General features: G+C 34.7%; 1 protein-coding gene across 1 annotated transcript; it reads left to right on the top strand.

The window, feature by feature from the left end:
• Positions 1–15,012: 15,012 nt before the first annotated feature.
• On the top strand, positions 15,013–24,089 carry LOC114366359 (Acid phosphatase 1). The gene is made up of 8 exons (XM_028323224.1): positions 15,013–15,416; positions 17,104–17,197; positions 19,214–19,412; positions 19,561–19,716; positions 20,059–20,291; positions 20,579–20,751; positions 22,581–22,684; positions 23,003–24,089. The coding sequence occupies exons 1-8, from the start codon at positions 15,189–15,191 to the stop codon at positions 23,064–23,066; spliced, it is 1,251 nt and encodes a 416-aa protein (XP_028179025.1). The 5' UTR covers positions 15,013–15,188; the 3' UTR covers positions 23,067–24,089.

Raw genomic sequence — 24,089 nt, 5'->3', positions numbered from 1 at the left:
CGCGCACACGCGGCTTGCCCCCATCGGCCGCCTCATGCGCGCGCAGGCCGCGTGCCAAACATTTTCCACATACCTTCTCTTTCAGTTTGTCATCGGACCTTAAATCCTGGTATGACGTCGTGATGAGAAAGAACCTCATGTAGGAACCTGAAATACAGCACTGTGGTGCATTAATAACTTTCAGCAGGACATATTTGCGTTTAATTGCAGATGAATCGTTATGAAGACAAATGTGAGCGGGGTTAAATGAGGGTATTCAGAAATTAAATTCAAAGGCAGCCATTTTGATGCCAATAGGCAGGAAAGGAAAGGTCACCTTGAATTCGTGGAAGCATGCCTTTTTTGAATAAATATTAAGCCTTCCTTCTTATTTAAATGCTTTTTAAGAAAGCATCCGTCATTTAAACTCGACTCAAAACTTATTGCTTGTTAATGTAAAATAGATAACAATAACATTTATCTCAGTTATTAAAAGAGTAATGTTTAATAATTAATTTATTGCTAAAAATCTTCATCAGTTAGGTAATTAGGGTTTTTCCGCGTTTCCACCCGCGCAAGGGTTTCAGTATTTCACTGAAAATGCTGAAGGTCTATACATATAGCAAATGTATATTTCTTGCAAAAATTACTGGACGGATTTTGATGCAACTTTAGTATAAATTCCCATTATTTCGTAGATTTTTAAGGGTAGTTGACAGTAACAGACCCTGAGTGCATAAAAGCCTCATAAAATGGATTTAGAAAAAATCACGTTTTCCAAGCAATAAAAGCTTTTAATAATTTTTAATGTAAGTATATGCCATTTAAAATAATGAATGGAAGGTGTCAAATGTCGTGAACTTTTGAAATGACCCGCAATTAACATTTGAAATACCAAACGGTAGGTAGGTATGTTGTTATCTAACAAAACTATTATCGAAAACCTTTGTCTAAAGTCTAAAGGGCCAATTGGTAGCTTTGTGAGTTTTTTTATAGCAAAACTAGTTAGTTATTTATGGAAACGAGGTGTAGCTACTTAAAGCACAGAATACATAATTTTGTAGCAACTTAAATGTAAGATTGTATCTGATTTTCTGTGTCGCATAGTACATGATAGTACTCGGATTTGACAATGGCCTTAAAAACTACATTAAAAATGCTTGCCACCAGGTCGGCGCCACATTGCTCTGGTTTCCTTAAGATTATTGCTGTTCCTAGCTAATGCATTACCAATAAACTTTCAACGAATCTAAGCTTATGCCTAGGTACCTTCTAGTGTAGTATCTAATAGCTGAGCAGGTTACCCAGTTTACATAATCATATAAATTGAAAAGCATATTGTAAGTACCTATACAGACTGTCAAAAAAAGTAGTGTCAAGCCCAGAGGTAGAGCATCACTCGGGCTATCCAAATCACCCCCATGTATGTTCCGCGATTTTTTATAGTTTTCGAGTTACATGCCTGATTTTTTTAAATTATTATTAGATGAATTCTAGGCCTAGCTGATTTAGAAGTGTTTACATCCATAACACGAATGTAAACTAAAAACGTTAATGTTGTAAAAAAAATCGTTACTCGAAATCTATCAAAAGTCGCGGTGATTCGAGTAGCCCTAGTGATGCTCTATATCTGGGCTTCGGCTTGACACTACTTTTTGGGACAACCTGTATAAAAGTCCATTATTACCAAATCAAATCATTATTGTCAAATCCCAAGAGGAGGTAGTTGACGCTGGTACTGAAAAAATGGACATCAAATAAATCAATGCGACTTTCTTTAAATTTCCTAAGAGAAGCCGGTTTAAAATATGACGTAACTTAGGTATCATTTATTTATTAGACCAGAATTAATGATTTATTTTACACTAGTAGGAAAGTAGATCGGTAATTTTATATTTACTTTTTTAAGTTTTTGATTTATATTACTCCACCTATACATACTCCTACATCAATGAAATAATTACTTGTTATTATGTGTAGATTATATTCCAATTAAGCTTTGTAATGTCAATACTTCTTTTAAATTCATTTAAGTCGTTTAAGGAACTTGTTTACCTTATGTTTAAAATTATAGGTATGCGTGTTTGGTTTCCCTTTTCATCCAAAAAATCTACTGCTGAAATTCTTCCCCGAAGGATTTCCACAAATACCGAGCATGCGCTGCCCGCTTCCAGGAGTGGGCAGACCTTTACCAGATCATCGGATGACCGAGTGGGAACTGGGAGGAATGCCTTTCGAACCGTGACCGCCCAACAAAATCTTCAAAAGTTTAATGACTTTCAAAAACGGCTCAGAAGTACATGGGTTGGGTACCTAATTTTTTCCTTGGATAAAACAGAATCGAATGCCTACTTACCTATTAACTATCTTTATAATAAGTATTCGATTCAGTTTATGTACCTACTTATTCTTCTTTAAGTTTAAGATCCGATGTAAAAGGTTCTTGCCTTTTACTAGCATTCTGCCTATTTTGAGCAGTAATCTACCTACATATAATGTGTTTATTTAGGCAATCCGATAATTTATCACTTGTCCTGAGTATAAAAAAATCTGAAAACTAAACATATCAGCAAGTGATGGGATGTTTATCAAAACAAAGGGAAAGTGGTCGGTTACAAAAAAATTATGCTAGCTCACACGCTACATCCATCGTCGTAGGCCTTTCAATTCCATCGAAAAGACATCACTATAAGTAATACGAATAATACCTGTACCTCTAGTAGGAAAAACTTTCGAGTTCGTTTCGTTGCGTATTCAAAGTGTCATCGAAAAATTTTGTATGAAAAATTAAACAGCGCCCCCTAGGGCGGCTATAATATAGGGGGCGCTGTTTAATTTTTCATACAAAATTTTTCGATGACACTTTGAATACGCAACGAAACGAACTCGAAAGTTTTTCCTACTAGAGGTACTGATTCTATTCTATTTCTATTTCTATACCGACCGACTTTTCTACACTAATATTTATTATTTTGTTTGTTTTTTTGAACGTCTTAATCTCAGAAACTACTGTTCCTATTTGAAAAAGTATTTTTCTGTTGATAGCCCATTTATCGAGGAAGGCTTTAGGCTACTAACATCACCCAACAGCTATTGGCCACATATTGGGTGTGAGCGGAGCAGTAAAGAAACATGTTGCAAAAACGGGAAATATTATTCAAACTATTTTCACGCGTATGAAGTCGCGCATAAGTAGGTACTTACTCGGAGAATTTTGCGTTTTCAATTCAGTATTTAATTTTTTTATCCATGACGAGTATAACTCTTAGCCTTCATTTCACCTGATGGATTAGGCCGAAGGTGCGAGTTTAACCCGGAATCCTCAACCACAGAGCTTTATATTTTGGATATGAGGGTAAGACGAAAAAAATGCTGAACAGGTCTTTTGGTTTGGTTGGTTTTTAAATTAACGAATGATTCATTCAAAGTTTTTTAATTTCAGAGGAAAAATAATTATAATTTCTCACAGCTACTTTGACTGAAATGCTTTAAATGTAGATAGGTCAAGGCTTTTTAGGGAGTTCTCATAGTATAATGTAGATGTTACAGTCAAAACTCATAATCGGCCAAAACCACTTTTGACTGATCCACTTTTAAATCAGTCAAAAAAGGTTTCGCCTAATTTAAAACTTTATCAATCATTCAAAATTCATATTAATATAAAGTTATGATTAGTGAAAATTACTAACTATGTAGTAAATTATCAAAAATGTGTTAAAACATGTGCATACAAAATGATACACCTACCCACCCTATCATTCATCTATTTCTATGACTACATTAATGTTCTTTATAATTTTTTTCGTATTTTTAAGAAATCTAGGTTTTTGTCAGGTAAAATATTTATAGAATAAGATATCATTTAGGTAATACTTATTTTAATAATTATGTATAATCTTTATTTCTATACTAATAATAAAAAGAGGAATTAATCTGTATCTTACAGTGGACATTCGATTCTCTTGCCAATGACAGCAGAGGTGCGCCCGCGGCGGCAACTTTCGTTAGGTCATAGGTGAGAACGTATCAGACGGTTAGGTAACACGATTGCCGACAATAAACGGCGAGAAATGAAATAACTAGCCGTTTATTTGATAGCCATGTCTAAATCAAACTTGGCTCGTATTTGTTTTGAAAAAACAATGAAATTACCTGCATAGTAAATGGTAGATTGCAAAACTTCATGGTTGTGTTCATGTTGTGTTCTTCTTTAAATAACAACATAACCGATTAATAATATCAATTAAATATTACTTAAATTATTAGTAGGTATAATACTATCAAGCTAAGTAATTGGATACTTAAGTAGTTGAGTAAGTACCTGCATTTTTCCACTACACAACATTTTCAGTTACCTAGATACCTACATACTTTAAAATTTTCAATTTAACTCAGTTTGTGAACATGTTAGTGACGTCAAAAGATCCTGTAGGTAACCTTAGAATATTTTGTGCCTTAGATTAATTATTTATCTATTAATCTATGCCTGTAACATTTAGCAAACGTTTATAAAAAGTAGGTACCTATGCCAATTAATTAAAAATTACATAAAGTAACTATAACAGCTACCGACAACATATTAAGGTACTTGATGCAAATAAGGCCTACCTAACTTTAAATGCTTATATTTTAATAAATATTAACGCCAATCAACAAAAACAAAGTTAATTAACTTCTTCCATCCTTTAACTTAAGCAATATTACAAAAAATAACACAATTTTTAACTAAATCTCTTCAAAATAAGCAAATTACGAAACCACTGATTTTGGCTTTAATAAATCACCTACACGGAATAAGGCCTATATGATTCAAATGCCTCTACTTAGACCTTAAAATTGAGATTGTATTAAACAAAATGTGGTCTTATATCATTAAACACGTCGATTTGTTTGCGTTATTAAAATTTTACATAACTAGTAAACAGAAATATACTGTATATCTCTAGATAAACTTAAATTCCACTTATTAAGAATCCCAACTATATAATATTATAAATGCGAAAGTAACTCTGTCTGTCTGTCTGTCTGTCTGTCTGTCTGTTACGCTTTCCCGCTTAAACCTCGCAACCGATTTTGATGAAATTTGGCATAGAGATAGTTTGAGTCCCGGGAAAGAACATAGGATAGTTTTTATCCCGGTTTTTGAAACAGGGACGCGCGCGATAAAGTTTTTCTGTGACAGACAAAATTCCACGCGGGCGAAGCCGCGGGCGGAAAGCTAGTTATACGTAAATTATAGATAAAATTAAATATTCATAGTAACAATAAAGTAATATATGATTCCTTACATATACTATTGAAAAAAATATCAAAAACAAACAATATTATTTTTTTGTATAGGGCTTATTAAAACACCGTGTTAGAATAAGGCCTACACATAAAACCTTTTAAATAAATCAGTTTTGGAATATCATTTAGTCTTGAATTTTTGTAATCAAAATGAGATCTCTATTTTTATTAGAACCAGTGCATAAAAAGGCTTCTGAATCATCTTTACGAATATTTTTGTGATACATACCACCAAAAGCAGTCCTTTATGGTCGCATATCTGCTACTTTGTCTTCGATACAGGCATGATAATACCAGCTTTTATTCTTCTTTCATTTAGAATTATACATACGGCTTTTTTTCTTATTTTTTATTGATTTTATATTTTTTTTTTACAGGGTTTGTAATTTTTTTCGCCTCTATTTTCTTTTTCTTTTCTGTGCTGTTAGTAACATTCTTATTAAATAAATATTAGTTACTCTTTTACTCATTTAGTTTAATGAATTTGTCCGTAATCAGGTTTTAACATAAGTATCTAATATGGCCTACCATGCTGAAATAAGGCCTAGGCCTTATTAGATATCTCGCTCTTGTTGTCTTTAGAAATTTACAAATAATGCATCTATAGCCAGTAGTACCACAGAATAATAATAAGTACTACGTACAGAAGTTTTACTTCGCGAAGGTATTTAAAAAAATGTATGCTCAATGTCATTAACAATATGGTGTAATTTAGCCTGTCTCAAGAGTCAAGAAGCACCATTTTGTTAATAAACGTCAGTGATCGGCACTGCGCCGAAGCTATAAGGCTGACTTCGGTAAAATGATGTGACGTGAGGTGCCAAACTGCGGATAATGGCGGAGGAAATACATGATTTAGCATGAATTGTCATGAATAATATTAGCTAACTACTTATTTACCTCTCAGTGTCTTGAGGCAACTTAAAAAGGTACATTCTGTGTTTTTATTATTATTTAGGCAGTTAAATACTGCACAGTATTTAGTACACCATTTTCTTTATTTTCTTCCATCATACACAAGAATACGCGTGCGTGAATCAATGTTCGCTCGTATGTGAGGCCTTGTCGAATAGTATCCTGTAGGTGGGCCATCGTGCGTGTTTTGTTTTCGATGTAAACTCGCGGAGATGAACAGGCCTGGTAGTACAAAAGGTAATTATTAGCTAATAAGAAATGGGTGAATTTCAACAAGTGCATATTTTTGCCTAATTTTGGTGAAAATTGTTATTTGTGTATTTTTATTCTTTAATTATAGATCAAATTTATTGGAAACTTATACTGTTTCTAAAATGATTAAGACATTAAATTTTGTCCAGTAGTTTTTTAGATTTTCCTTACACCAAAATTAAGAGAACACCAAAATTTATATTAAAGCACCAAAATTAGAAAATATGCTGTCAGTCGGTCATATCTTAGTGCCAAGCTCAAGAAATGGTTTTAAATTTACCAGCACCGACTCCAAAAATATTAATCATGGTATATTGTCCTAATAAATAAATAACGACGTACTTATTTTCTACTTTTAAGTGATTGTTGGCGTCGGTTTTAATTTTTTTGTAAAAATTATTTTTTTTCATGCTTTTTAGTTGATTAGTCCTTGTTATTGTCACTGAAGAGGGACAGTACCTATGTTTATATATACTATAATTTTCCATTACAAAATGGAAAATTATAGTCTTAATCACAATCCAAGTGTAAATAATCTTCCTAGTAAAATACAGGCTCCCTACTTTAAATATCGGCAACTAAAAAGTATCAATGTATCATGTGTCAATGTATGTATCAACAAATGAGTATTGAGTATCATCTAACTCCTAACTTATGTTGTTTGACCTTTCATCATCAGCTCATCTTAAATACCTGAAATAATACAACTGTATGTACATACCTACCTAAAATATTTAAAGAATTATCCTCCAACTCCTAAGCGTTAAGGAGTTTTACCTTCCATCATCACCTCATCAACATTAGATGATGACTACTTGAATAACTTTAGAAAACGTATTGCATTCCTACAAAATTTGAGGTTTACTCTCGATTTCCCTAGGATCCCATCATCAGATCCTGACTTGGTGACAATGGGACCACCACATAAGTGTACCCTATAGAACAAAAAAAGAATTTTGAAAATCGGTTCACAATTGACGGAGTTAAGTCGGTTAAAAATGCTTTGGTGCACCACCAAAAACACCAAAATTGACTCACCAAAATTAGATTCTCGTTGAAAAAGCTAAATTATATGAAATCTGTTTTAAATATAACAATAACATTTTAACACATGGTATGAAAACAGTTCCTTTACATTATACGAGGAATTCAACTAAAAAGAATAGCTTAGAAATCTTATACAAAAAGACACCAAAATTGCAGAATTGTTGTCCGTTTAAAAAAAAACAACACATTTACGTTTTTGGCGGGAAGACGCAGAGGTCTTGCACCCGTCTGCCGTCACTGCTCGCGGGGGCGGTACTAAACCTAACGAATGATGGGAGTGTTTAAATCCTGTTTGATCTTTAAAGAAACTGACGAGCTATTTCATTATTGACACCAAAATCATAAATTTTTCGTGGACAAAACTTAAGGACGTGACTTAATCACAGTTATTTGGGAAACTTGCTTTTAATTTGGTAATCTTAGATAATAGATAGATTGTATAATCCAAAAATATACTTTTTCCCTAAGTTCTGTTTTGATCTTCGGCTAAAAAAATACATATTGTAAGAAATTAAGGATGTGGACACTGCACCAAAATTAGAAACGCTTAGTTCAATTATTTTTTGTCGAATTTGTAAAAGAAAATACTCATTAATAATGTTGTCCTCAAAATGGAACCTCTGTATATTTTCGTGTAAAAAAAAATCAAATTTCTATGTCATAAAAAACATATGATTTTCAGCTACGCCGCTCAAAAAATGTGTTTGGGAAATTGACCCAAATATTTAGAAACGATTACCAAGAAAAGCTTAATCTAAAACAGCGTCATTTTACCGAAAATTTAAGATGAAATCGCCAGATTTTTATAACACAGCACGAAATCACCCACCACCTTAGAGGAACGCGTGCCAATTGGTACTGGGATCGTGGATCGGGATGCTCTTGCACTCTACCGGGTTATAGGGCATATGGATACGTGTCCTTGAAGTATTATCCCGGTTGGATTTATTTATCTGTGTTTTCTGATGCATAGGCTTTATTAGAACGTAGGCCTTATTTGTATCAAGTACCTTATTATTATTAAGTACCTACCTATGTATTTTTACCCGACTGCGCCAGAAGGAGAGTTATGTTTAAGAGTCCCAAATTAACCCTCTGAGGATAGTGTTACGAGTAGGTTAAGTAACTACTTAGTAACTTTTTATTGAGTTTAGGGGTCTTCAATGTCAAACTTTACCAAAACGTAACCTTAAAATAGTAAATCTGCTCTATAGGAGCATTACATAATTTAAACAATAACATGTATGTATGTTTTACTATTTAAAAAATCCACAACGGCTAGATCTGGCATCTGGCTAGATAGTCTCAAAATCCAACATAATTATTTCCTGTTTTTCTTTTTAATGAAGGTTCACTGGTTTAGCCCATTTAATTACTTGTCTTAGCCAGATAAGGTATATATAGATACTTTTTTAGTGACCAACGTTTTTACCTTGAAGATATTTTACTTCCCTTTGTATCAGGTAAAGGATGATGGGCACAAATGTATGGAAAGTGGTACCCGCTCCAATAGCCATAACCAATATATATTTTAAAAGGCCTTTAGATGTAGGAAAATTTCTGCTATGGGGCCAGTTCTAATTCACGTTTTGAAAGCAGTAATTCCATTAAGTATTATAATGAAAGTATAACACAATCATCCATGTATACGAGTATGTATTATGACTACAATCTGTGAATATAACTAAAAGAAGCATTGAAAAGAAAAGAATTATACCTACGATGAACTACCCAAGCTATTAGCCCTTTATTCGCTTTCATCATCATCATCATGATCATTTTAGCCATAGAACGTCCAGTTGAACATAGGCCTCCCCCAATGATTTCCACAATGGCCGGTTGGTGGCGGCCTGCATCCAGCGCCTTCCCGCTACCTTTATGAGGTCATCGGTCCATCTTGTGGGTGGACTTATTGGGTCTTGTGGGTTTATTCGCTTTAGCAACCCATAATAAAACCCTTAAGAAGTAATAAAACTGTAACCCCTTTATTAATAAAAATACACCCTAGTTGAACTCTGGCTTAAATTGTCATTTGGTATGGAAATGTCATTTTAATCCAAAGTTCTTCCTAGGTGTAACTTTTTATTAATAAGGGGGTAGTACTTCTTTAAATAAAAATATTTATTTCACAATTATCCCTATCAATAATTATAGAGTTAATGAAGGATGCTGAAGCAGTAAACCCTTCCTGCCTCGCATAACCTAAGTACCATACGATGGACACGTATGATACTTCTTCTTCTTCTTCCTCGGTCCCTCACTGATGAGGATCGCGACCACAGATAGTGTTCCTCGACAGACTGCGGTAATAAGCTGTGTGGACCGCACGATGCAAAGTCCCGCCCACCGTCTTCCTCACCGCGTCCGACCATCTCGTCGGTGCCCTGCCCCGAGCGCGTCCCCCTTCATACTGTATGATACTTAGGACACACAAAAAGTATCTTTATCTTCGAACGCAACCAGATCTGAGGCTGGTGGCCATAGTAAATGTTGTTCGTCTTGGTAAGACCTTTCAAATGACACTACAAACATAACTATTGGAGCCGGGTACCATTCTGCAAAAAAGTATGTATATCTTCGTACACAACCAGATCTGAGGCTGGTGGTCATAGTAAAAGTTGTTCATCTTGGTAAGACCTTTCAAACGATACTAGACACATATCTATTGGAGCCGGGAACCATTTTGCCCATTGTCCTTTACACATAATAAATTGTAAACTTCAAATCGAAAGTCCTTTGGATATGTTGAATATTTTTGCGTGCTTTAAAGAGTCGAGAGTACTTAGTTACCTATAGCAGATAATTAGTCCATCGTGAGTAGGTAAGGGTAACTGTTGTAGGTACTTTTAAGTGATTCCCAGATCTACAACATTTTCGTAGAATCCCTTGGAATCTAACGGTAGCACTACTTACAACAAAAAAATGTTTTGTACCTATTTATTGTTAGTTCTTCGTACTGGATGACGGACACAAACACAACATACAAAGTGCCAATTTATATTTATTAATTTACTTAAATTTATTTTTACCTTTATCAGGTCGTCGGTCCACCTTGTGGATGGATGTCCCACGCTACCTCCTATTTTTTTTATGCTCGAAAAGCTGTTTAGAAAAATACCTAGGCTAAAAGGAAGAAGGTATGCTGACAGTAATGTTTCTATCGTGTAATTCGTGCACTATAGTACTATACTGCACAGTTGTACGAGTATACTGTGGAGTACCTATATACCACATAATATCCACCATAAATCTGTATAGTGTATAATACTACATACATCACCCATCGCCTTACATTATTTCGCGCCACAACCGACAACGATTCGCGCAGCCCGCGCAATTTCATAAAAAAATGCAAGTAGTGCCAACATGCCCGAATAAATAGGGAAGGGACGCGGACGTTGAATTATTATGTACACAGCAGAATTGAGAATGTTACTAGGTATGCAAAATCACTTGAAACCTATGTTACAGTTAAGCTTTTACATATATAATACATTTGTTTTTATTTCATTCAAAAATACCAAGTAGTTATGGTTTTATAGGCATTCAAAGTTCGCTTAAATATCGAGTCCCGCCGACGGTCACGTGACCCCGCGTGACGTACAAACTTACATTCACAGTGTCTGCTCACTAGACAACGGATATAAACATACTTACCTAAATACATTTTTTTTTGTAAATACATACTTAGTATACATATTAACACCCAGACCCATCACAGAAATTAAAATTAAACAAAACCCAAACTTGATGCGATTGTGTCGTTTTATTGGGAATTACCTTCCAGCTCCATCATCAGACCCTGATTACTATACAGGGTGTCCCGTAATGTAACGTCAAGCCGGAACTGGGTGTTGAGGCAAGTTGTGCTGGTTATCAGAAAAATATAAAAAAAAATCTATGTGGCATATTTTAAAAATAATAGGCATTTAAAAAAAATCCAAAAATTCTACTCCAGGTGACGGTCCTTTTGCTCGTGTTGCCACAAATCTTCACTTTTTCCAAATTTTTTTTTTGTTATGTAACCCTGAATAATGCTTCTCTAAATTGTTATCAAAATTACAAAACCAGCTGCTCCAACTTGTATGAAAAAAATACATTATTCCCAAAAAAAATATCAAAATAAAAATTTTGCCTAGTTTAAACTGACTGTACTGAAAAAAAATTTTACTATGCGAGTGTGGCAAGTGACGTCATAATTTGGCGCATTTAGTAAGGATTCCAAAATGGTATAACACTTTGTAAAATCTTGCTGTAATTGTCGACAATTTTTGTTTATTGGAAATAATCCCGTTTTTAACTTTATCTACCTTGGTTAAAAATATTATTCTAATGTGCCCAAAATTTAAGTTTCTGGCTTAAGTGAGGTGGAGAAGCCATTTTAAAAGGTATGAGCGGGACGGAGAGGGCCATCTTACCAAGCAGGGATGTTATGGATATCCGTAACCGTAACCGAAACTATCGGATATCCGAAATAAAAAAATGTCCATAACCGTAACCGAAACTGATTCAAAAGTTACGGATAGTTTCGGATAAAGGCCAAACTGCAAAACTCTATGAAATCTGCAGTATACACGCCGCAGCTGCAATGCCGCGCTGCCGATTTCATAGTTTTGCAGTTTGCGGTTGCAGTTTGCGGTCTGCGGCCCGTCTTGGAATTGTACCTTAAATCTTAATATTTGTTACCAACTTGTCTGGCATTCGCTGGCACCATCTAATATGCCAGCCTGTTTTACCTTTATCATACATAGGTGTCGTCTTAGTTGGTACATAAAGTAGCTATGTGGGTCACGCTCACGCAGCATCTTGCTATTTGTATTATACCTACATTTTTGAAATTCTAATAATTCCGTAACCGAAATTATCCGAGACTTTCGGATAATCTGAAATGATTTCATATCCGTGACCGTAACCGAAACCGGTATAATATTATTCTAATATCCGTAACCGTATCCATAACCGAAACTTCATATCCTTATTATCCCTGTTACCAAGTACAAGTGCAGGCAGAGCAGGTAGTAAAGGCGCGCGCGCACGGGTGACTTTTGTCACAGTATGTCAACTACTAATTACTGTCATGGTGACAAAAGTTTCTGTGACTGACTGTACGGTAGTCAGTCACAGAAACTTGAATTTTGGGCACATTAGAATAATAATTTTTAACCAAGGTAGATAAAGTTAAAAACGGGACTATTTCCAAAAAACCAAAAATTGTCGACAATTACAGCAAAAATTTACCAAGTGTTATACCATTTTGGAATCCTTACTAAATGCGCCAAATTATGACGTCACTTGCCACACTCGCGTAGTACATTTTTTTTTCAGTACAGTCAGTTTAAACTAGGCAAAATTTTTATTTTGAAATTTTTTTTGGGAATAATGTATTTTTTTCATCCAAGCTGGAGCAGCTGGTTTTGTAATTTTGATGACAATTTAGAGAAGCATTATTCAGGGTTACATAACAAAAAAAAAATTTGGAAAAAGTGAAGATTTGTGGCAACACAAGCAAAAGGACCGTCACCTGGAGTAGAATTTTTTGATTTTTTTTAAATGCCTATTATTTTTAAAATATGCCACATAGATTTTTTTTTATATTTTTCTGATAACCAGCACGACTTGCCTCAACACCCAGTTCCGGCTTGACGTTACATTACGGGACACCCTGTATAGAATTTAAGTACTCATCAATACAAAACGAACGAGCCCAAACTCGATGGATTTCAGCCGTTTTATTATAGAGTTCCTATGGCCACCTTCCAGCTCCATCATCAGATCAGCTCCATGTCATCATAATATTGCATGGTCATCCAAATCACATGTGCATGCGAAATTTCAGCTTATTCGGTTGCCCGAAAGTGGGTCTTAATTCAGCTTGCAAGATTCCACCCATACAAATATGAGCCAGTCACTGTAATATGACGTCACGCGCATAAAATGGCGGGCCGGCCGCTGCCCGCACTTTTAAAATTCAATATCTTGGAAACTAATTGACGTATCGAAATAATTCTTTCACATGTATTTTTTATTTTTAACAGAGAATACAGAAAGCTAAAAAACAAAATTAGTGAACATTCTTCATTTGATGAAATTAATTTTAAATTGCCTTTTTTAATCCCAAAAATTGACAGTTTGTTTTAAGAAACCTAAATCGAGATGACTTTTATCATACCCGTGACATTGACAGGGGAGCGCCACCGTTATAAGTTGGAAATCATATAGTTGAACGATGGTGGCGTCCCCCTGTCAATTTGTTTGGTAGGATAGTTCCACAGATATGGATAGATGCAGCATGTGAAAAAAATTGTATGAAGCCGAGCGTGCCACTTTTTAAACGTCATTAGTGTCATTTTAGCGAATTTTAGTGATTTCCGCAACGTAAAAATAATCGTATCATCGTACTGGATTCGCAAAGTCATCGAAAGATATCGTGTGACTCGATTCGAAAATTAATTAATTCCGATAAAACTGATAATTTGTTAAATACAAAACCAAAAACATCTTTATATACCTTTTTAAATAAAATAATTAGTCAAATCTCGTTATTTTTTTTTTACCCTACCAGCGTTTCAAGATAAAAAATTGTCAAGTGCATGAATACATGGATCAGTGTGTGTCTTATTGTTATGAGTAAGTACGGTTTCTTGGCATCGGTATGAGTGCACCACATACAGGGACCATGGTTTTAACTCTTAAGAGTACATCGCAGGATATGTATTAAAAACAATGCTACTTTATACTTCTTCTACTGCTACTTTATTCCAATTAATTATTTGTTACTTGTGCTGTTATTTACAATTCTCAATCCGTAAATAATTTCTTCTTTCTACCGTGTTCGTACTACTGTCCTCGTAAAATCATCGTAATCGATTGTTGTAATCGGATTACATGAACATCACTCGACCATGTATGTCCATTTGGACATATCGGAATGGCACGCTTTGACGATCAACTTGCTGTATCTACTCTAATCCATATCTGTGGATAGTTCAGTGTAGGTCCACTATACCGATTTTTGCCACGATGGAAAACACTGAAATGTCAAATAATAACTTAATTTTTTTTTTAATCTGTCTTAGGCAGTTCGATTTTTTCAAGATATTATATTATAATTTTCAATTTAGTTTGAGATGAAACTTTTAACGTAAAAATTTAATTACTGAAATGGCATTTGCCCGCGACTTCGTACGCATGAATTGGCTGTAGGCTGATATTATAATATTAAAGCCTTAAGCCTTCCCCCTTAAATGGGCTATCCAATATATTTTTTTACATTAATATTTCAAATCGGACCAGCAGTTCCTGTTCAAGCAAACAAACAAACTCTTCAGCTTATTAATATTGCAATATATTCTTTATTACTCTTTATGGCCAGTATATTTGATCCGTAGATTGACGAAGACGTGGCGTGGAGACTAATTTTTATTAATCACACTGATTTATCGATAAATCAAACATTCATTGCGCTGCCCTAACGTACCTACTTGTCAATGTCAAAACAAAAAAAAAGTTTAGCGATCGAAGGAAGACAGACGCACGCAAAATTTAGTTTCGCGCATCCTCTACCACCACCGTTTTATCTATTGACTGCTAAATTGCATCGTTTGCAGCAAGCACGCAGTGGTGTCGCAGTCTGTTTTCCATAAGGACGTGCATACTATGAAAGAATTCCTTTGTGTCTAACAGTCACCTGCAGTGCAGCTTTCAATATGGTTGCATTTGCTGTTTTCATTTTGTGTTTTGGTGCAACACTTTGCTCCGAAACAGTGAAGTACGCCGCAATTATTTATAGACACGGTGATAGAACTCCTACTGATACTTATCCTACTGATCCATGGCGCAACGAGTCCCTTTGGCCGGTGAAGTTTGGCGAGCTGACGAACATTGGGAAAAGCCAGCATTATGCTCTTGGAAAGTGGCTGCGGCAGCGTTATTCGGTAAGGATAGCTTTAATCGATTTTGTCTCTTCTATTCTCTGATGTAGCAGTTACTTAGCCGAGCTTTCACAATAGCGAAATTGATACTTTCTTTATACTTCCAATATTGACGCTCATCGCTGTAACTGTAGTCCTTAGGGGGATTTGTGATGTAGTCCAGACAACCACAAGGTCAAGCAGCAAAATTTCTCTTCAATGAGTTAAAAGATTCTGCCTTTACCAACAGCAAACTCATAGCACAAGGTTTGTCTAAGAACTACAATAAAACACACCACTTAGGAAGGTATAGGTGCATAAGAAAATAGCAAAGAAAAATCAAAAATAATGACTAGTTATTAGAGTAGGTTTTAATTATTAAATTACCACAAAAAATTATATGTGGACTTCCTACAGGATGACTACCGTTCAATTAGATAATTTCTTTGATATGAAATATATCAAGAGTTTTGCATCTATGTGATAGAAAATAGCTAACTAACTTAAGGACCAACACAGCTTAGACCAGATTGATAAGTGGCTGACTAAATGGCGAATAAATGTTAGCACATCAAAGTTTGCTCATGTTACATTCACTCTGCAATGAGGGAATTGAAAGAAAAATATTTATTTGACAACTTAATATTAAATAAATAAGTACATTTATATCATTTTTGCTATTGCTCTTCGGTCTCTCTTGGAAATGACCCACTTCCACAAAAGGATCACGCTAGGTATCTGGGTATATACCTGGACCGCCGCCACACATGAACGAAACATGTACAGATCAAGAGAGATGATACAACCCTCAGATAAAAGGGCCTATACTGGATACTCTGACGAAACTCCAAATTGTCTCTCGACAACAAGCTTTCCGTCTACACAAGTGTTCTAAAACCAGTGTGGACCCACGGAATCTAATTGTAGTGATCAGCATGCAACTCTAATATCAGCATCATACAAAGATGTCAGAATTACATCCTCAAAAAGATTTCTAACACCATTGTTTCTTAAAATTTCGGAACTCCATGAAAATCTAAAAATCAACACAGTCAAGGAGGAAATCACAAATATTAGTCTAAAATACAAAGAGAGGCTGACTAACCACCCCAACCATCTTGCTGTGCAACTCACAATCCTGGAAGCTTTTAGAATGCAACGACAGCCAGAATTAACCACGGAGGGAGTTCCAGTGGGGATTCTGGTTTCATCGCCGATAATCACAGAACAAATCTGTTAATAGTCTTCTGACTGATAGAATGATGGAATAAAAGAAAAAAAACCTTAAGGCCCAATCACTACAATACCAATATGAATGGTCAATCGGTATTGTAGTGATTCTGTATATTGCCTACATTGCTTCAGATAACCACACCTATCCTCAAAAATGCAAATATCCAATGTACAAATATGGGTATCTTTTATAAGTAATTGGATTACTACTAGCGAGTAAAGTCCTATCGCTATACCAACAAGTGTGCGCATAGCTCATTGTCAACATGAGTTTTAATGAATAAAAGATCCTTTAGATTTTATACAATTAAGTAAGAATTTGAAATTCTTGCTAAGTAACAGACTTTTGTCTCTTTGGTAACTCTAGATTTCTCAGCTTTACAATATTACTTGAACTAACATCAGAAGTCAAATCATAAATACTTCTCAGTAAACATTTTAAATGCAAAAGTGTTTACTAATCAATATCTTGTTACAGCATCTGCTGTCACCTCAATTTGATCCTACAGAAATTTATGTCAGATCTACTGATGTAGACCGGACTCTTATGTCAGCACAAGCGAATCTTGCAGGTAAGATCATCATTACATTGTTTTTAGTGTGAAGCTAGCTAATGTTATTATAATAATGTGCCCTGCGAATTTATAGACCAAAGTAGTCTGGTACTACGTCTGCTGTACAACTCTTTCAATTATACTCAGAGCGAATAATAATATGATTTGTCAATCTTGTTTTGAAAGAAAGAAAGAAAAATTGTTTATTTGGTTCAATTTAGTTTTAAATGTTTTACGATCTCAATTATAATAACACTTTGTAAAAATAGAATCTAAAGCAGTATTGTAATAAATTGAAACCAAAGAAGTAGTATAATAACTTGGAATTTAAATATTGCTCTTTTTTATGAACATTTCAAGATAATGTGGCATAATTTATTCACATAATATTTCATATTCACTCATTGAAATGTAAAATTTGTGTCTAGGCAACAAATCATACTTTTCAATTGCCTCTGGGCCTACTGGTTCCTCTCAGTTGTGTGACTTGACGCATCTGCATTGGCGCTGCACTCGTCTGCGCGGCGCGGGATATAGATTTTACGGAATTGCGCACCTGCGCGGTTTCTACCCACACCTTTATCGATTTGGCGTGGACCATGTATGATAATTTGATCTCGGTTCAATGAACCTATTTTCATCTTATCAAGGGCTCTATTTTACGTCGTTGCGGCGCAACGTCATGCATTGCATAACGTTAGATGAGTTTTATCGATGCAGCCGGCTACCAGTTGCATACATTTTGTTACTGGTGCTGACTAAGTAGTAGAGCCCAAATTTTGCCGGCGTAGTAAAGCGTTATTATAGTACTGCTTCACTAGCTCTTATAATGTATTTATACAAAAATGTAAGATCTGCTTTGTCAAATCGACATTTCCAGAATTAAGTCCATATGAATATTTAGAAAAACAATATGAACCTAAATATTTATAACAACATTGTAGATCGTTTTTGGTCGAGAAAAGCGGGGTGCGGGGACTTTGATCAGTGCAATTCGAGCATCATTATTGTAGTGTGCGTGTGCACTCATAATTTAGTAAAACTCAAACGTGGATGAAACAATCTATAATACACTCGACGTCAAATAAATCGCACCTCCCGCGACAAGCACTTATCAAACGTATGCATATTGCATCCCCACTTCCCACCAACATTGGTACCATTTGAAAGCCTAGTTCTAAACTTCATTTCATTAAAGGAAAGGTTTTTACCCCAAAAATGTGTCTTTACAAGGATCCAGAGTCACTTCTTCAAAAAATAGGTAGTTACGCTATAGCGATTTTTTATGACTATAAAACTGTTAAGTTGGGATTAATCGCTATCCATCTGTTAAAGAGGACACGTGAGATCTTTATTTGGTCTTATAACCATAAAAATTGGTCTAATTGATCCCAGAGGTGAGCCCAAAGTGAGGTCTATTTTCAAGTCACATTTATGGTATATGTTAATCATTTATTTAGAAATGAAATGTATTGTTCTTTAAGGATATTTATTGGGCTTTCAAATAACATCAATATTGTTGGGGTACCATGATTGTGTCAGAAGAAAATCGTTAAAGTTCGCGTCGCAATCTTTATATTTTTGTTAAATCTTTAAAGATATTCCAAAAAAAAGTCACTTTTACTTACTTTTTTTTAATTTTTCAGAACCTCATAACTTGTGAACGGGCAACTTTGGATGCGCGCTGATAGCGTAGGATTACAGTCAACAAGCCATAGAACAAGGCTCAAGTAGTTTCAAAGCAAGATCTGTCAAGGCTTAGTCGAAATCGACCACTTTATGTTTCATTCCATACAACGAAAATGGAAAATATTTTTTCCAGTCAAACTATTGGTTTTAGAGAAAAACTTGTGCAGCATTTATTCATCAGAATAACGTAACCTATCGATAGGTATTTTTTTCAAATAGAAATTGTGAAAAAAATCGCTATGTCCATAAATCGCAATTTCGCTCCATAGTGCGTCGCGGAAGGTGCGGTTTATTTGATGTTGAGTATATTTTCTTTCTTTTTTTCACATACTTTTTTTCCAATAGGACTGTACCCTCCTACTGGAAAATCTATCTGGGACAAAGACCTGATGTGGCAACCAATACCTGTGCATACAGTGCCTGAGCGAGAAGACGAGTTGCTGGCCATGAAGAAACCTTGTCTGGCTTTTGACAAAGAAAAAGAAAAATACATTCACTCCAAAGCTTACGTGGAAAAACTTAAAAGCTATGCTCCGCTTATGAAGTAAGCACATCCACAACTTACCACGCAACTCGTTAAACAATAAAAATAATACTGTATTCTATTAATATATTCTATTGAATAATACATAAATGTTACTCGAGCGAATGTGTAAATAACCTAGTTTAATTTGTTTTATTATTTTTTCTAGCTATCTGTCGAAGAACACTGGATTGAAAATCAGGTCATACTATGATGTCGTTGACATTTACAGCATTTTGTACATTGAGCAGCTGTATAACTTCACATTGCCGGAGTGGACTAAATCTGTTTTCCCGGTTAAGATGGCAGATCCTGCTGGTTACAGGTAAGGGAAGATATATCGTGTGATGCCTTACAGTTGTCCAACACCCTACAAGTTATTATTTTACGAGCAAACAACTATGCTAGCTAAATTAAATAATCGAAAAAAAACCACTGGATAAGCAGAAAGTAGTCCACCCTCAATCACATCCTCGATTTATCATTATTCCGTTGGACGATTGTATCTCTATTTAGACTGGCACAGTAAAATTATTTTATACTGTGATATGTGCATAGCATGCTCACATCCAGACTTATAGCATGTATCATTTCTTTGTAATAGCTTTTTTACATACTTTTTTTACTTCCTAGATCAGAGCTCCATATTCAGTTATTTGGCTTTCAGTTTCACTGAATTCACTGCAACTCCATTAATGGCACGACTAAAGATTGGACCTATCATGAAGGAGATTGTCACTAACATGTTTACTGTAATGTCCGAGAAAAGATCCAAAAACCTACGTGTTTCCATGTATAGTGGTCATGATTTGACAGTCGGCAGTATTCTTAATGGACTCGGCCTATTCGATGGAGTATGCCCTGTTTATACCTCCACAGTATTTATAGAACTTCTTTACGGTAAGTAAAAGCTAGTTATACCACTACAGCTCGGTTGAAAATAATTTCACTTTGTCACCTTTACGCTACGAATTAGAGCAGCGACGAGCCGCAAAGATATTTCTAATATCATCTCCCGCGTTGTCATTAGGACATCTGCTTGTTTTAATATTTATGGCACCGTTCTTTATACATTTTACTATCAGATCAAATCAATATCATCATTTTTGTATTCAGTAACTTGATTCTTCTTATAAATGCACAGTACTTCCTTTACTTTTGATTGTAATCATAAACTTTTTTTTCAGAGAATACGACAAAGACGCATTCTGTAATGATTTCTTACCGAAATTCATCAGACATTGTCGAGCCTTATGTACTTAATATCCCCCACTGTGGAGAAAAATGTCCCGTGTCAAAGTTCGTCAAGCTGTATGAACACCTGCTGTCCGTAAACTGGGAATATGAATGTAACAAACAAGTAAGTGGACAATTATAAAGAAATATTTGCTGCAGTAGACAACGACATTGAATGAAACATCCAATATTTTTTTCTCAACAAATTATTTTTTAATTGATGCTAATATGTTTAATAAATATCCTGTACAGATTAGCCAACCATATAAGTCAAATAAAAATGAAATATTAACAATTTACTATTTGTAATGACAATGTAATTAATAAAACATTATGCTTTGCAGGCCATAAAATAATTGATAAATATTCACATTTAAATGAATTGGGATCAAGTCGATTATAGACGGTTATCGGTAATTAAACATGTTTGTCCTTACGCTATCTTGTTTACTTAGTCATCATATTTGTAGCATAATAAATAACACCACCATTTGTAATAGTACAACAATACCTATTTACTATCACCAAGTTGTGTTTGTTCGTATTGGCACTATAAATGTGTGGACTTTTATCTTCCCTAGGCAGATTTTGACAACCACAATTCATTAAAATTCAAATTTAATTCATTCATATTTAATTGACCTACAGCAAAATCATACGGCATTCAAAATACTGTAATCGCAATAGCCTTTATTTAGCTAGACTCTAATTCCTGATCCTGTAACAATTTCCGTTATTAGATGAGACTGTCTTCACCGTTTTAGGAGGCTCTCTTTTGTCTAAACACTGTCCTATAACTCTGGAGCACCTTGACCAAATGCTATAAGTTTTAGGTCTCTCATGGATGTAGACCATGGAATTACTATCACATGAGTAGATGCTAACAGACAAAAATTCTTACTATATCGCCATGAAAATTATACTACTAACAGTGCTCTGTAACACCTACACACATTGTAACACATATTTTATTATGGCATACACGCTACGTATCGTTCAGATATCAAGAAATAGCACTACGCCTTTGTGAAATTTATTATCATTTAACTAGCTTTTGCCCGCGGCTATCATCCGCGTGAAATTTAGTTTGTCACAGATCGTCATAAATTATAGCCTGTATGTTATTCTGGGTTATAAACAATGATACTGCAAAGTTTCATCAAAATCCGTTCAGTAGTTTTTGCGTGAAAGAGTAACAAACATCCAGACATCCACACAAACTTTCGAATTTATAATATTGGTAGGATTTTGTACCATCTGCATCATTTAGATTTAGATTATTATAAAATAATTCGCGTTTTTTTAAAGAACACAGTTTTTGCGTAATTTATCTTTTCGTTCGTATACTCATGTGGTACTACCATCACTGTATCACTGTACTATACTCCCAAATGTGTGTGGCATAGATGTTAGTATGGGAGCTATTTTTACTTTTATTTTATTTTAAATAATTGTTTTTCTGGTGATGTATCGGGTCTGTCAAACAACCTAGTGATTACTGCTATTATTTATTGCAATTAAGTAAATTAAATTATCAGATAATAATATAATCATGGAATGTCATAATCTTCATTGCGTACTAAGCGCGTGGTGTACTTACATGTTTTAGGGAACGTGCCCAGTGTTGCCTTCACAAATATAAAACTTGATAGGTTAACCTATTTTCATACATCATTATTATTGATCTGACTGTGATTGGTTGAATTCAAATAAAAGTTGTCAATTATCAAAGAAGGCACTAAAATCATAATGTAATCCTTGTCTAATTCTTCGTCAAATCCTAGTAGGTTAGGCACAAAATAATTAACAGCTTAGCTAGCAGACTTACTAAATCATTTATTATTGCAAAACTACACAAAATACTTTGTTTGATATTCTGCCGTCCATACTTTACCTAACTTTCTTATTTTGCGTTGGCCTTGTTATTCTTATTACGCGTTGTTTTTATTTCAGTTTCCACCACTCCTCGGGATGTCTTTCTTCATTGGCCTTGGACTTTTCGTGATCATCTACGTAGCTCATAAGATGCACTTTGCGCGTGTCACCAGGCAATATGGGTAAGAGATATCGTAAAATCGTTATTATTACCGGAACCGCCGCGGGCGCGGGTGAAAATCACGCCGTGAGTTCTTAGCCTTAGACAGATTGTACAGTTGTACAGCGCCCCTAGCGGTTATTTTCAAGAACTAAAATCATAGACTTTAACCCTACTAGTGATTTGGGACAATGTAAACTCAGTAAAAATCGGTTTAATGAATTCTTAGATTTCTGTAAATAAATATTTGCCGATAAAATGATTAAATAAAACTACAGCTGCTGCTTACCTCAAACTCTTTTATTAAAAATATCTAAAATTTCTTATTCTTTATTTCCAGATTAAACTCGGGTTACGCAAACGTTGAAACCGTAACAGTAGCTCCTACCAAGCCTGACGATTAAATATCCAATTGTTTAATTTATTGATCTCTTTATGCCAATGCTCACCAGTAGGTGTTTTATTGTTCAAGCAGGTCAACCCACCTCAATATAACGATTAACACTCCGTTTTTTAATATTATGTCCTTAACATAAGGTGCAAATTCGATTGATGTGAATCGATATTTTGTGGTGGGTTGATGTGCTGGTCCAGACGGCTCTAACAAAATGACTCAGAAAATTACTTAGAAATGTATTCAATAAAACTCAAAATAGTCATAGAATAATTACAATAGACTTGACATTATTAATATTTCTTAATAAATATCTCATAGCATGTTTCAAGATTTCCATAACCTGTAATTGCAATTTGTAATTCGATTCTAAGATTCCAGATGGCCATTTGAGGCTTTTAGAGAATTGTACTGTATTACTTTACTTATTATACCTATAAAATATTAGCTCAATTTACAAATGTATGTTTAAGATATTCACTTCAATTTTATGAATTTTTGGCCGTGTACTTTATACACCGGGAAAAGGGTATGACCTCGTAGTAAGAGGGTCTATGTTTCGTCCAAGGGCTATTAAGCTAGTGTCCCTTAAGGTTTTCAAGTGCAACTAGCAAAGCCCTCGCTATAATTTTAGGTGACTTACTGTGTATTTTTTTTACTACTCCAAAGTTATATTTTCTATCGCCGATTATTTTTTTATTGATCTAAAAGTGTGAATGCACTTGAAAAACTCAACCAGTGTCTCTGTAGCTCAATGGAAGAGCAGTTGTCTTGCAAGCCAAACGTTATGGGTTCCATCCCCATAGAGACAGATATTACTTTCCAGTGGTTTATCGTGTTCTAAACATAGTCACAATTTATATTAATATTTATGTAAATGTTTTGACTTTTGGTACTGATTTTTCGTAGATATCTTATTTTTAACGTACAATATTATAATTTTACTATAAAAAAAACTAAGCTCTAAATAAACATATCTTTGATTTCGAAACTTTTTTGAACAGTTGTACCTAATAGAGGTATTTACGGTATA

Source organism: Ostrinia furnacalis, unplaced genomic scaffold, assembly GCF_004193835.3.
Source record: "Ostrinia furnacalis isolate ACB-3 unplaced genomic scaffold, ASM419383v2 OfSCF0069, whole genome shotgun sequence".
NCBI lineage: Eukaryota > Metazoa > Arthropoda > Insecta > Lepidoptera > Crambidae > Ostrinia > Ostrinia furnacalis.
This window is presented reverse-complemented; position numbering and strand designations above follow the sequence as displayed.